The 13,206-nt window shown below is 46.8% G+C and overlaps 1 protein-coding gene across 1 annotated transcript in view; it reads right to left on the bottom strand.

Moving 5' to 3' along the window:
* The window catches only part of DENND3 (DENN domain containing 3), an 89,351-nt gene that overhangs the window by 47,855 nt on the left and 28,290 nt on the right, over positions 1–13,206 (bottom strand). The window contains exons 8-10 of the mRNA XM_023741612.1: positions 11,488–11,609; positions 7,101–7,256; positions 1,319–1,501 (exon numbers count right to left, since the gene is read on the bottom strand). Of these exons, the coding sequence (XP_023597380.1) occupies positions 1,319–1,501; positions 7,101–7,256; positions 11,488–11,609 (461 nt within the window). The remainder of the gene's footprint in view (positions 1–1,318; positions 1,502–7,100; positions 7,257–11,487; positions 11,610–13,206) is intronic.

Raw genomic sequence — 13,206 nt, 5'->3', positions numbered from 1 at the left:
AAGGAAAACTGATGCATCACAAGGACCTTCCTCCAGAGCAGACAAAGAGAGAAAGCCTTCCCCTGGAGCCAGTGCCCTGAGTTCGGACTTCCAGCCTACTGGACTGTGAGAGAATAAACTTCTCTTGGTTAAAGCCATCCACCTGTGGTATTTCTGTTAGAGCAGCACTAGGTGACTGAGACAGACAGCAAACAACCCAAGTGTCCATCAACAGATGAATGAGCAACCACAGAGGCGGAGCACGGGTAATGAACACCCAGGGCAATCTCTGAGTTGCGTCTCTCCCCTCAGTTACAAGATGGACAGATGTTGATAGCACCGACTCAGCAGCAGAAATGCTTCTTTCCTCTCGGCCTGTTGCGTTAGTCAGGCATCTTTCATATTTGTGGCATCTCAGAATGTCATTCTGTGCCCCCTTGGACTTGTGCCCGGGGGCAAGTGCCCCGTCTGGGCCTGCATGCCCCCATTGCTGTGTCTCTGGATAAACACAACACAGGTCATCACAATGCTATGGGATAGGACTCAGCCAAAGAGAGAAATGAAGTCCTGATCCACGCTACAACATGGACGAACCTTGAAAACATCACGCTGAGTGGAGGAAGTCGGACACAAAGGCCGCGTATGGCATGATCCCATTGACGTGAAATGTCCAGAACAGGCACATCCGCCCTCAAGCCACCTTTAAGCTAAGTAACAGTTTGGCTCAAAAAGTAAAGATTGTCACCCCTGAGTACTGCGCTCTTTTAAAAAATGATCTATATAGGACCAAATGGACAACAGCTGTTTTTAAAGCGTAGCTGAGAAGACCTGGGAGCAGGGAGTTTACGTCAATGGGAGTGAAACAACCAGAACGGAAAGAAGGAGAATGCTGACGCAATACGGAGCACAATCAACATCACTGACCATCGCGTCTGGGAACTGCCGCACAGGAACGGGTTTTTCTGTCTGTGTTTGCCAAACATAAAATATTTATATCAAAAAAAAAAAGAGAGAGAGAGAGGCTGTGGGATTGTTAAAAAAAAAAAAAAGCAAAGGCAAATCCGCAGACAAAAGTGGATTGGCGGCTCCAGGGAGAGGGAGGGACATAGAAAGCATCAGCTATGAAAACCTTTTAGACCTTGATGGTGGTGATGTCTGTGCAACATTATGAATGTACTTAACGTCACTGAACTGGACGCTTTCAAATGGTAACACTGCTAAATTTATGTTCCGTTTATTTCACCATAATAAAAAAAACATAAAGACACAGCTGGTCAATGCTCTAGAGGAGCTGTGTTAAACTTTTTGGGAAAGCCGATAAAATCAATCAAATCCAAACCGATGTTGAAGAACCTTATTGTGAAAGCTGTCTGAAACAGAGACGCATAAAGGACTGAAGCTGCATGCACAGCCCACACCTCTTACCTGCTTGTAAAATTGCTGATCCTCTGGAACTCTTGTTTTGAGAAATTCTTCGCTATTAAATACTCGATGTTCGTAATTTAAATGATTCTTCACTTCCCTACCAAACAGAAAAGAGAGTCTAAGTGTGGAAATATTTTTAGGTACCCGAAAGACATATCACCATTGGTAGCAGAAAAATGACAACACTTTGAAAAGCCCTGTTCTTCGGGAAATTATTCTGATGCCAACATGATACAATGTGGATGTATCAAACTGTTCGTGGCTTTAAGCATCATAACTTTTCCGTGCATCTGGAATAAAGCCTTGGTGGGGGGTGCCATCTTCTGCTCCAAACGCCCTAGCTCTCGACACAAATTAAGACACAATAGCTTTTATTTACTAATCAAATGCAAATGAGCGCAGGATGGTGTCACAGGAAGAGCGACAGAGCAGCAGGTAGACTGTCTGCACGCTGACCAGCCCAGCCACCAGCCTGAAGCCACTTCCCTCTGGGTACCGTGTCCTCATCCGAAATCTGTGGGGATTTTAGCCTACGCGCTCCCAGACCTGGGGTATTAGTCTAAACACAGAATCAACGGTTAGAAGGCATATTCAGTACGTACTCTACCTATGAGGAAAAAATTTCATCTAGCAGAAGAAAGTTTTGGGATCTGTAATCATATTTTCTGCTTTTATCAACTCATTAAGCTTATAAATTGTTTTAAAAACAAAAGTCTTGATCATAAAATATTTCATCTTCAAGGAACATACCCTTACCCAGGTTATACTGCTATGAGCTAAGAGATAATATAACCTGTCTATAAGATAGCATCCCATTTTTTCCCCTAATAAGTTATTTGCTTTATATAAATAAACCCATCAAAAGAATAATGCCATTATGATTTTGGCTTTGAGATATTCACGCTGAGTCTTGTCAAGTGAGTGAGCTCTGCTATAGAGCCTCACAGTGGAACTTCCCTCCAGAACAGAAAGGACCTGGCAGTGGGCAGCCCGTGGATTCTACCAAAGGGGCCGCCTTCCTTGGCTGCTGGACCCCGGGAGAGAGCAGCAAGGGTAAGAGAGCTGGAAGAGAGAGGAGAAGAAAGGGTTGGAAGAAAGGAAAGGCCGAAACGCACTTCCACAAAGATGAAATTTGAACTAAAAATTATTTATGCACAAAGCTGACAAAATTGGAGGTATTTATCTACTATACTTTCCCTAAATGGCTGCACATTTAGGCTAGAAATAGCAACTTACTGAATGCCCATACATAAACTCGTCACCATGGAGTTGATTCCGACTCATGGCAAACCCATGTGTTACAGAATAGAACTGCTCCACAGGGTTTTCTTGACTGTAATCTTTATGGAAGCAGATCACTAGGCCTTCCTCTCAAAGCACCACTACGTCAGTTCCAGCCACCAACCTTTTGGTGAGCTGCTGTTGTTGGGTGTCCTCAAGTTGGTTCCGACTCATAGCCACCCTGTGCACAACAGAACGAAACCCTGCCCAGTCCTGTGCCATCCTCACAATTGCTGTTATGTTTGAGCCCATTGTTGCAGCCACTGTGTTAATCCATCTTGCTGAGACTCTTCCTCTTTCTCGCTGACCCTCTACTCTATGACGCATGATGTCCTTCTCCAGAGACTGGTCCCTCCTAACAACATGTCCAAAGTACATGGGACAAAGTCTTGCCATCCTTGCTTCTAAGGAGCATTCTGGCTGTACTTCTTCCAAGACAGACTTGTTCGTACTTCTGGCAGTCCACAGTATAGTCAATATTCTTCGCCGACACCGTAATTCAAAGGTGTCAATTCTTCTTTGGTCTTCCTCATTCATTGTCCAGCTTTTGCACGCGTATGAGGTGGTTAAAAATACCATGGCTTGGGTCAAGCGCACCTTAGTCCTCAAGGTGACATCTTTGCTTTTTAACACTTTAAAGAGGTCTTTTGCAGCAGATTTGCCTGGTGAAATACATCCTTTGATTTCTTGACTGCTGCTTCCATGGGCATTGATTGTGGATCCAAGTAAAATGAAATCCTTGACAGCTTCAATCTTTTCTCCATTTATCATGATGTTGCTTATTGGTCCAGTTGTGAGGATTTTTGTTTTCTTTATGTTGAAGTGTAATCCACACTGAAGGCTGTGGTCTTTGATCTTCATCAGTAAGCGCTTCAAGTCCTCTTGACTTTCAGCAAGCAAGGTTGTGTCATCTGCATAACGCAGGTTGTTAATGAATCTTCCTCCAATCCTGATGCCATGTCCTTCTGTGTATAGTCCAGCTTCTCAGATTATTTGCTCAGCATACAGACTGAGTAAGTATGGTGAAAGGATACAACCCTGACGCATACCTATCCTGCTTTTAAACCATGCAGTATCCCCTTATTCTGTTCAAATGACTGCCTCTTGGTTCCTCATGAGCACAAATAAGTGTTCTGGAATTCCTAATCTTCACAATGTTATCCATAGTTTGTTATGGTCCACATAGTCGAATGCCTGTGCAGGTAAACATCTTTCTGGTATTCTCTGCTTTCAGCCAGGATCCATCTGACATCGGCAATGATATCCCTTGTTCCACATCCTCTTCTGAATCCAGCCTGAATTTCTGGTAGTTCCCTGTCGATGTACTGCTGCAACCATTTTTGAATGATCTTTAGCAAAAGTTTACTTGCATGTGATATTAATGATATTGTTTGATAATTTCTGCATTCTGTTGGATCACGTTTCTTTGGAATGGGCACAAATATGGATCTCTTCTAGCTGGTTGGCCAGGTAGCTGTCTTCCAAATTTCTTAGCATAGACAAGTGAGCACTTCCAGCACTGTATCCGTTTGTTCAAACATCTCAATTGATATTCCATCACTTCCTGGAGACTTGTTTTTCTCAACGCCTTCAGTGCAGCTTGGACTTCTTCCTTCAGTACCATCAGCTCTTTATCATATGCTACCTCTGAAATGGCTGAACGTTAACCAATTCTTTTTGGTACAGTGACTGTGCATTCCTTCCACCTTCTTTTGATGCTTCCTTTGTCGTTCAGTATTTTGCCCATAGAATCCTTCAATATTGCAACTCAAGGCTTGAATGTTTTCTTCTGTTCTTTCGGCTTGAGAAATGCTAAGTATGTTCCTCCCTTTTGGTTTTCTATCTCCAGCTCTTTGCACATGTCATTATAATACTTTACTTTGTCCACTCAAGCTGCCGTTTGAAATCTTCTGTTCAGCTTTTACTTCATCATTTCTTTCTTTCACTTTAGCTGCTCGATGTTAAACAGCAACTTCCAGAGTTTCTTCTTTTCTTTCTCTCCGGTTTTTTTAATGACCTCTTGCTGTCTTCATGTATGACGTCCTTGATGTCATTCCACAACTCATCTGGTCTTTTGCCATTAGTGTTCAATGTGTCAAACCTACTCTTGAGATGGTCTCTAAATTCAGGTGGGATGTGCTCAAGGTCATACTTTGGCTCTCATGGACTTGCTCTAATTTTCTTCAGTTTCAACTTGAACTTGCATATGAGCAATTGATGGTCTGTGCTGCAGTCAGCCCCTGGCTTTGTTCTGACTGATGATATTGAGCTTTTCCATCATCTCTTTCCACAGATGGAGTCAATTTGATTCCTGTGTATTCCATCTGGCAAGGTCCATGTGTGTAAAACCAAAAAAAACCAAACCCGCTGCCATCAAGTCAATTCCAACTCATAGTGAACCTACAGGACTCCATGTGTATAGTCACCATTTATGTTGTTGAAAAAGGTATTTGCAATGAATAAGCCGTTGGTCTTGCAAAATTCTATCTTGCAATCTCCCATGTCATTTCTATCACCAAGGCCATATATACCAATTACAAATCCTTCTTTTTTGTTTCCAACTTTCATACTCCAATTACCAGTAATTATCAGTGCATCTTGATTGCACATTTGATCAATTTCAGATCACAGAAATTGGTAAAAATCTTCAATTTCTTCATCTTTGGTCTTAACAGTTAGTGCATAAATTTGAATAATAGTTGTATTAACTGGTCTTCCTTGCAGGCATATGGGTATTATCCTATCACTGACAGCGTTGTACTTCAGGATAGATCTTGAAATGTTCTTTTTGACGATGAATGCAATGCCACTCCTCTTCAATTTGTCATTCCCGGCATCGTAGACCATACGACCGTCCAATTCAAATGGCCAATACCAGTCCATTCCAGTTCACTAATGCCTGGGATATTGATCTTTATGTGTTCCATTTCATTTTTGACTATTTCCAATTTTCCTAGATTCATACTTTGTACAGTCCACATTCCGATTATTAATGGATGTTTTCAGCTATTTCTTCTCATTTTGAGTCATGTCACATAAGTAAATGAAGGTCCCAGAAGCTTGACTCCATCCACATCATTAAGGTCAACTCTACTTTGAGGAGGCAGCTCTACCCAGTCATATTGTGAGTGCCTTCCAACCTGAGAGACTCATCTTCCGGCACTATATCAGACAATGTTCCGCTGCTATTTGTGAGGTTTTCACTGGCCAATTTTTTCAGAAGGTGACCGTCAGGTCCTTCTTCCTAGTCTGTCTTAGTCTGACAGACAGGTCAGTAGCTGAGCGCAAACTGTTTAAGCCTCCCAGGAACCACTAAGATAAACTTTTCTGCTCTATGTAACCAATTCCAGCAAAATGCTGTGGAAATAGTATCATGCGACAGATATCTGATGATGACAATTACAAGGAAGAGAAAGCGGGGAGCTTTCTAACAGCAGCACATCCTGAGCATGCCCCCTCCTGGAGGCTCTCCTGTAGGGGCTTCATTACCGCATTCATGCTGTTGTTAGCTGCTGTCAAGTTGGCCCCTGACTCATGGTGACCCCGTGTACAAGGAACAAAACTCTGCCCAGTCCCATGTCATCCCCATGAATGGTTGTGGATTGGACCGTTGTGATCCATACAGTTTTCACTGGCTGATTTTTGGAAGTAGATTGCCAGGCCTTTCTTTCTAGTCTGTCTTAGTCTGGAAGCTCTGCTGAAACCTGTGCAACATGAGGGCAACATGGAGAGATTTCTACCACTGATTCACCACTGCCCCCTCTAGTCCATGAGTCACATTGAAATGATCCGTCCGTCCATTCCCACCCCCATCTCCTGGACACACGCCTCTCAGGACTGACCTGCCTAGACCCTGCGTCGTCGGCACCAGCATGCACCCAGCAGAGACAAGCCCTCCGTGTACAGTCCTAAGATACTCTCGTCCCTATAGGCCTTGCTGAGTCAGTGCAGCCAGAGATGAGAATATGCAGAAGAGAGAGGGATTGTAGTTGCTAGGTGCCCTCAGGTCGATTCAATTCCAACTCACAGCGACCCCATGTGACAGAGCAGAACTGCTCCATACAGTTTTCTAGGCTGTAATCTTTATGGGCCCAGATTGGCAGGTCTTTCTCCCACAGAGCCACTGGGTGGGTTCGAACCGTCAAGCTTTCTCGTGGCAGTTGAGTGCTTAACCGTTGCACCACGAGGGCTCTTTGAGGGGGGGTTCAAAAGGCACTGTGCAGGTCGGAGTAGCAAGAACAAACTCCAAATGAACCTGCTGGTGTTAACAGTCACAAGAAAAGGACTGGTGGGGGCCGGAGCCACCTCATTCTTGCCGTGACAGATTCCAATAGCCTGAGCTTTGGGGGCCCTGCTGTCACCGCTACCTGAGCGCAGATCACTGCTACCTGAGTGTGGGCTGGCAGCCCTCCTACCTGAAGATGTTGACAAGCAGCTGGAGAGTGACCTGCTGGATCTGGCCGTTGAGTTTCTGCTGCCAGGCGTGCCGGCGGCCGTGGCCCTCATTCAGATCCGTGCTGGAGCTGCAGTGAGCGAGGTCCAGCTCCTGGTGCAGCTGAAGGCTTTGGACCCTGGAAAGAAGAGAGGCAACTGACTACAAAGGGTCCCTAACTTGCGACTGTGGTACTAGCAACACAGAGCTCACGAGGATAGGGTGTGTGCTCTGGCCAGGAAAACACTTGTATAAGACCAATCAGCTGCCACTGCGTCAACCCCAACTCACAGAGACCCCACGTGTGCAGAGTAGAACCGTGCTCCACAGGGTTTTCAGTGGCTGATTTTTCGGAAGAAGGTCACTAAGCCTTTCTTACGAGGTGCCTCTGGGTGGGCTCAAGCCTCCAACCTTTCAGATAGCGTCTGAGTACATTAACCATACGCACCACCCAGGCACTTTTATCAAACACCCAAAATACACAACAGTAACTCGGAGGGGACAGTCGCTACCAACACATCCCTGGACACAACCCAAGTGACCATCAACAGACAAACGGACACACAAATGTGTCCATCCATATAATGCCATAGAGAGAAAGAAAGTCCTCATCCACGCCACGACACGGTGAACCCCGAAGTCATTATCCTGAGTGAAAGAAGCCTGCCATGGGCGACACACACTGTACAATCCCATTTACATGCAACATCTGGAACAGGCAAGTGCGTAGAGATCAACGTTCTTAGCGGTTACCAGGGGCCGGGGGGAGGGAGGAATGGAGACTTACGTGGCTTCTGTTCGGGGCGATGAAAAAGCTTTGGAAACGGACACTGAGATGGCCGCACAGCACGGTGAGCGTACATAACTTCACTAAATGTACGCTTCAAATCATTACGGCAGATCTTTGTTATAGACATTTTATCACAGTGAATTTTGGAAAGTACATCAGTGGAAGGGTTTATTCACCTGCAACATACACCATCACTGGTGTAGAATTCACAAAGGCCACGACCTTGGACCACGTATGATTTTATCCAAGCTAATCACTCCGACCCCCTTGCACTGTCCAATTAGAGCTCAACCTTCCTTCCTGGATGGCCCAAGGGTTTCTGGTCCAGGCCACCTCTTGACTGGCTGGTCAGGAGCTGCCTAGAAGCTTCCAAAAGCTTCCCCTCTCATTCCCTGCCCAGGCAGGATCCGATGGCCTCTGTACCCTATACCCAACATCCTGTGTGCCACAGCTCTGGGCTCTCCAGGGGATGGCCACCTTCTCTTCTGGAGCTACTTGGGGCGGGGGGGAGGCTGAGGGTGAACCTCTGCAAACCTGAGCCGGCTGCTGGGCCTGGGGCTTGTGACAGCTGGGGACGCAATCCCTGCCTCCAGGAGGGTCAGGGCAAGGGCAGGAGGGTCGGGGCCAGGGCGGGAGGGTATGGCAAAAACACACTTCTCATCCATGTGATGGGGACAGGGGCAGAGACAGCATCTAGAGGAAGCCGGTCAAACACCAGCACGCAGACACACACGAACACTTCCCACCTGCGTGAGCAGACGACCCCCACAGCCCCGATCACACTCTTAGGGACCTGGTACAGACGCCAAGGTCATTTCACATTGATAAAACCAAGGCTAGCAGACCGAGACCATCAGAGACGCCACACCCCATGCCCTCCCTGCGGGACGGGATCCCGTCTTCACACTGTGTGCGTCGACACTCTAAAATTCCAACAATAACCTGCCAACAAAGGTGAGAAGGCCACCTTCATGGGAACGAGCACCGACAGGCGAACCGTGGAGACGCTCCCCGGAAAGCTCGCCAACGTCCGCGACAGGACATCACGCTCTGACAGTCACACAGCCAAGGCAGCAGGTGCTTAGCGGGAGTACACAGGGCAACGGGGAATGTAAACTTCGCCTTCTAAGTTCAAGCAGGGAAATGCCTACAGAAAACCCCGCTCAAGTCCCTGAGCACCGGCCGGTCCGCCCCAGCAGAGCACTTGTGGACACCCCGGTCCCACAGAAAACAGAAAAGGCAAACCCTCCGCCTCTGCTCTTGCCATACTACAGCTGCTGGGTCATTTACCTCTTTTTGAAGGTGGAAGGAACTATAACCAAGGTAGCACGCCTATATAGCTCGCAGAAACCCTCCAGGTAGAAGGCCTACCAATTCCGAGGTAAAAGGTCAGACAAGCCAGGAGGAAGGAGGCAGCCTTGGTTTTCCAGGGCCAACACAACAAAACATCACCTGTGCGCAGCCTGGAAGAACAGGAATTTAGTTTCTCAGGTTCTGGAGGTTAGAAGTCCGGATCAGGGTGTGGCTCTAGGGGAAGGTCCCTCTTTGTCTCTTGCAGCTTCTGGTAGGGGTGGCACCCCTTGGTGCTCGGGGCTCCACTCATAGATGCTGGTGTCTGTCCTGCTCTTTTTATAAGCCACTCAGCGGGATCTGGTTCATCACCCCCACCCCCCGCCACGATCTGGTATGATTTCATTAACGTAACAAAAGAAAACCCGTGTTTCCAAACAGGGGCATATTTAGAGGTACAGAGGTTAGGGCTTCGACTCAATTTGGCGGGGGACACGATTCAATCCGCAGCAGAGCCAAGGCCAACACGGCCTCCTTCTTCCCAGGGTTCAGCTCTTCCCTCGTTTGAGCTCCCAATAAACAGACCAAATAAAGGCCAGAAGGGGGCACCACTGAGCTAAATACGAGCTGCCACAGGTTTCACCAGGAACAAACACAACCTGGGCTGTGTTCATAAAAAACGCCTACAAGCAGTTCCGGGGCTGTTATTGAACTGTGTCCCCCAAAAATATCTGTCAACTTGGCTAGGCCATGATTCCCAGTATTATGTGATTGTCCACCATTTTGTCATCTGATGTAATTTTCCTATGTGTTATAAATCCTAACCTCTGTGATGTTTATGAGATGGGATTAGTGGCAGTTATATAGACTCAATCTACAAAATTAATCTACAATTTAAGCCAATCTGTTTTGAGATATAAAAGAGAGAAGTGAGCAGAGAGACAGGGGGAACTCATATCACCATGAAAACAGTGCCAGGAGCAGAGTGTGTCCTTTTGGACCTGGGGTCCCTGTGCTGAGAAGCTCCTAGTCCAGGGGAAGATTGATGACAAGGATCTTTCTCCAGAGCCGACAGAGAGAAAGCTTCCCCTGGAGCTGGTGCCCTGAATTCAGACTTCTAACCTACTAGACTGTGAGTGAATAAACTTCTGTTTGTTAAAGCCATCCACTTGGGGTATTTCTGTTACAGCAGCACTAGATGACTAAGACAGGGGGCTCACCTTGCTCCCAGCCCTCCACGTATCACTCCATGTGTCACCTGACAGCGTAGCCAGCTGCAGTCAGATCCCATGTGGCTTGAGGACTAAAAAGCAGAATCTCTCCTGCTACATTTTATTAAATTCCAATGAAAAAGCATGTGCTCTGCAGACAACTTGGGGGAGTCCTAGTGCTGGGGCACCCATATCAGCTTGTCCCACACGAGCTGAGCCCTGATGGGCTGTGCTCAGGAGCACCAGACATCCCAGTCTACCTCTCTGCCCTGGAGTGATTAGAATTATGCCCTTTCCAGTCCCCAGAAGACACACGTGTAATTAAGTTCCTGCCAAGCCTTTCCCCCACCACAACCACGACAGAGACCTTAGGGCCTGGTAAGCCGGAAATACTATCTGGCCCTTTCAGAAAAAGTCTGCAGATGTCTGATTTAGGTCAATAACGTCTAGTACACCCCCGTTGCCGCTGAGTCGACTCCAACTCATAGCAACCATACAGGACAGAACAGAACTGTCCCATAGGGTTTCCAAGTAGAAGAGATGAAAAAAACACAAACAGCTGTAAAACAAGGTATAAAACAATAAGAGGACGAATAGATCACTGGGGGAACTGAAAAGAAAAAGACATCGTCTTGCTCGGAAGAACGGGTCACAGCCATCAGAGTCTTCCAGACTGGAATTTGCCACAGGACAGGCTAAGCCTGTTTTGCTCATCCGTACGTACATCCAGCCCAACGCAGGCGCCTCGGGGGTACTCGACACAAATAATGACTAACTGAAGGACTGAACGAATGAGAAGAAACTTCAAAGATCACCAGCACAGGGTACTAGGGCACAAAAGAGAGGGTTCCGGAAGCTTCCTGGGGACTATGACCATCACCTGACTGTAGGGCCATAACGACAGGCAAGACTGGAATAAAGAAAAATCACTTTTTTTCCCCAGAATGTTCACCAATAATTTCCAAACTACAAACACATAAAATATCAATCAGTGACATATAAAATTGGAAACAATACTCAAAAGTGGCAAGGACAGAATCAGAATGAGAGGTTTTCAAACACACTGCGTCCACCTTTACCTCTGAATGAACGTCTGTGCAGCCAGCAGAGGGACGTCGGGAATGTCCATGCTGTCCTCCAAGGGCTTGGAGCAGGTGACACTTCCATTGTCGATATTTATCAGAATCAAACCATCAGCTTCCTATAAAATATGTTTGTGAAGATTCATGTAAGACTCTTCAAACTTATACAAATCTTTCAAAGCACAAAATTATACTTTGCATTCACTAAGACAGTGTCACCATTAATTAAACTGCCTTATTTAAAATGTAGGAAAACCTGGTGGCGTAGTGGTTAAGAGCTACAGCTGCTAACCAAAGGGCTGGCAGTTCAAATCTACCAGGTGCTCCTTGGAAACTCTATAGGGCAGTTCTACTCTGTCCTATAGGGCCGCTAGGAGTCGGAATCAACTCAACGGCAATGGGTTTGGTTTAGGTTTTTTTTTTTAATTTAAAATGTACATATAGTCCTATATTGTTGTTGTTAGTTGCTGCTGAGTCGATTCTGACTCACGGTGACCCCATGTGTGCAGAGTAGAACTGCCCCATAGGGTTTTCAGGGCTTTGATTTTTTGGGAGCAGATCACCAGGCCTGTCTTCCAAGTTTCCTCTGAGTGTGTCTGAACCACCAATGTTTCGGCTAGTAGCCGAGCGCTTAACCATCCGCGCCACCCAGGGCCCGCGGCCTTACATTTCCTCTACAAAAAACGCAGTGGGTATCACACGTTATGTCAACGGACTTGATTTTATTAGATATACCTCTCTTTGAATCAAGACTCTAATACATGTTGCCGTCAGGTTTTCCCCTGTCCAGGTACAAACACTGCATGTTCTACTCTAGGGAGCCGGCAGGCACCTTCCGAAGCTCTCCTGAGTGCTCCCCAGACACTTAATGCCATGTGCCCGCCTCAGTGCCCAGGCAGCCCCACCCTCCAGCTGAGACAGGGCGCCAGGAACCCAGAGCAGGGCAGGGCCGGGGCTCAGTGAGTACACTCAGAGTTTCTGAAGTATGCACGTGGTTCCCGTAAAGCCCTTATCTGTGACAAAGTACACAGACACAGAGGAATGCACTAGAGGTCTGCGGTTCAGTGGTCTCAGGAATTTCTCAAGGTCCTGACTTCTTAGCTTCCATTCCAGGCCCACCCTCTCATGTGTCCCACGTGGCACCTGTAATATGCTCAAACACCACTCTCCTCTTGGCCTCCAAGCCTTACAAGCAAACATACCAAACACTAAATTAGAAAGGTGAACAGCGCTGCCCTCTGTAAGAGCACACACCCAACCGTCCCAAGGTGGGGGCACTGAGCGTTTACCACCCGGCCGAGCTCCAGGACGGCAACCGAGCTCCTTATATCCACCACAGCGATGAATAACACCGAAACAGACCCAAAGCGCTCTCAGCTAAGAATGGCTTCTATTTCTGAAATCTTCCAAAACAGGTAAATCATAAAATGGTTTCCTTGGTGATGGCTGAAACTGGAGTTGTTCAGTGAAAAAAATGCCAAAAAGGCTTCTTTCTGAAGAGTCGGAAACAAGATGTTTTTTTCCCTAACGACTAAAAAAAGAAATACACCTCTAAACTTCAGAGAGTGGCCTTGTTCTTTCTCACTTGCAAAGCAGACTGGGTGACGTTTTTCCATTTCTTCCGCGGATGTTCGGATGGACTTTTCCTAAAGCTGTGTTTTCGCCCTGGCGAGTCAGTCACTCTGGGAAAGACACAGCACACCGTTGCTCCTCCCC

This window comes from Trichechus manatus, unplaced genomic scaffold, assembly GCF_000243295.1.
Source record: "Trichechus manatus latirostris isolate Lorelei unplaced genomic scaffold, TriManLat1.0 scaffold00185, whole genome shotgun sequence".
Taxonomy (NCBI): Eukaryota; Metazoa; Chordata; class Mammalia; order Sirenia; family Trichechidae; genus Trichechus; species Trichechus manatus.
This window is presented reverse-complemented; position numbering and strand designations above follow the sequence as displayed.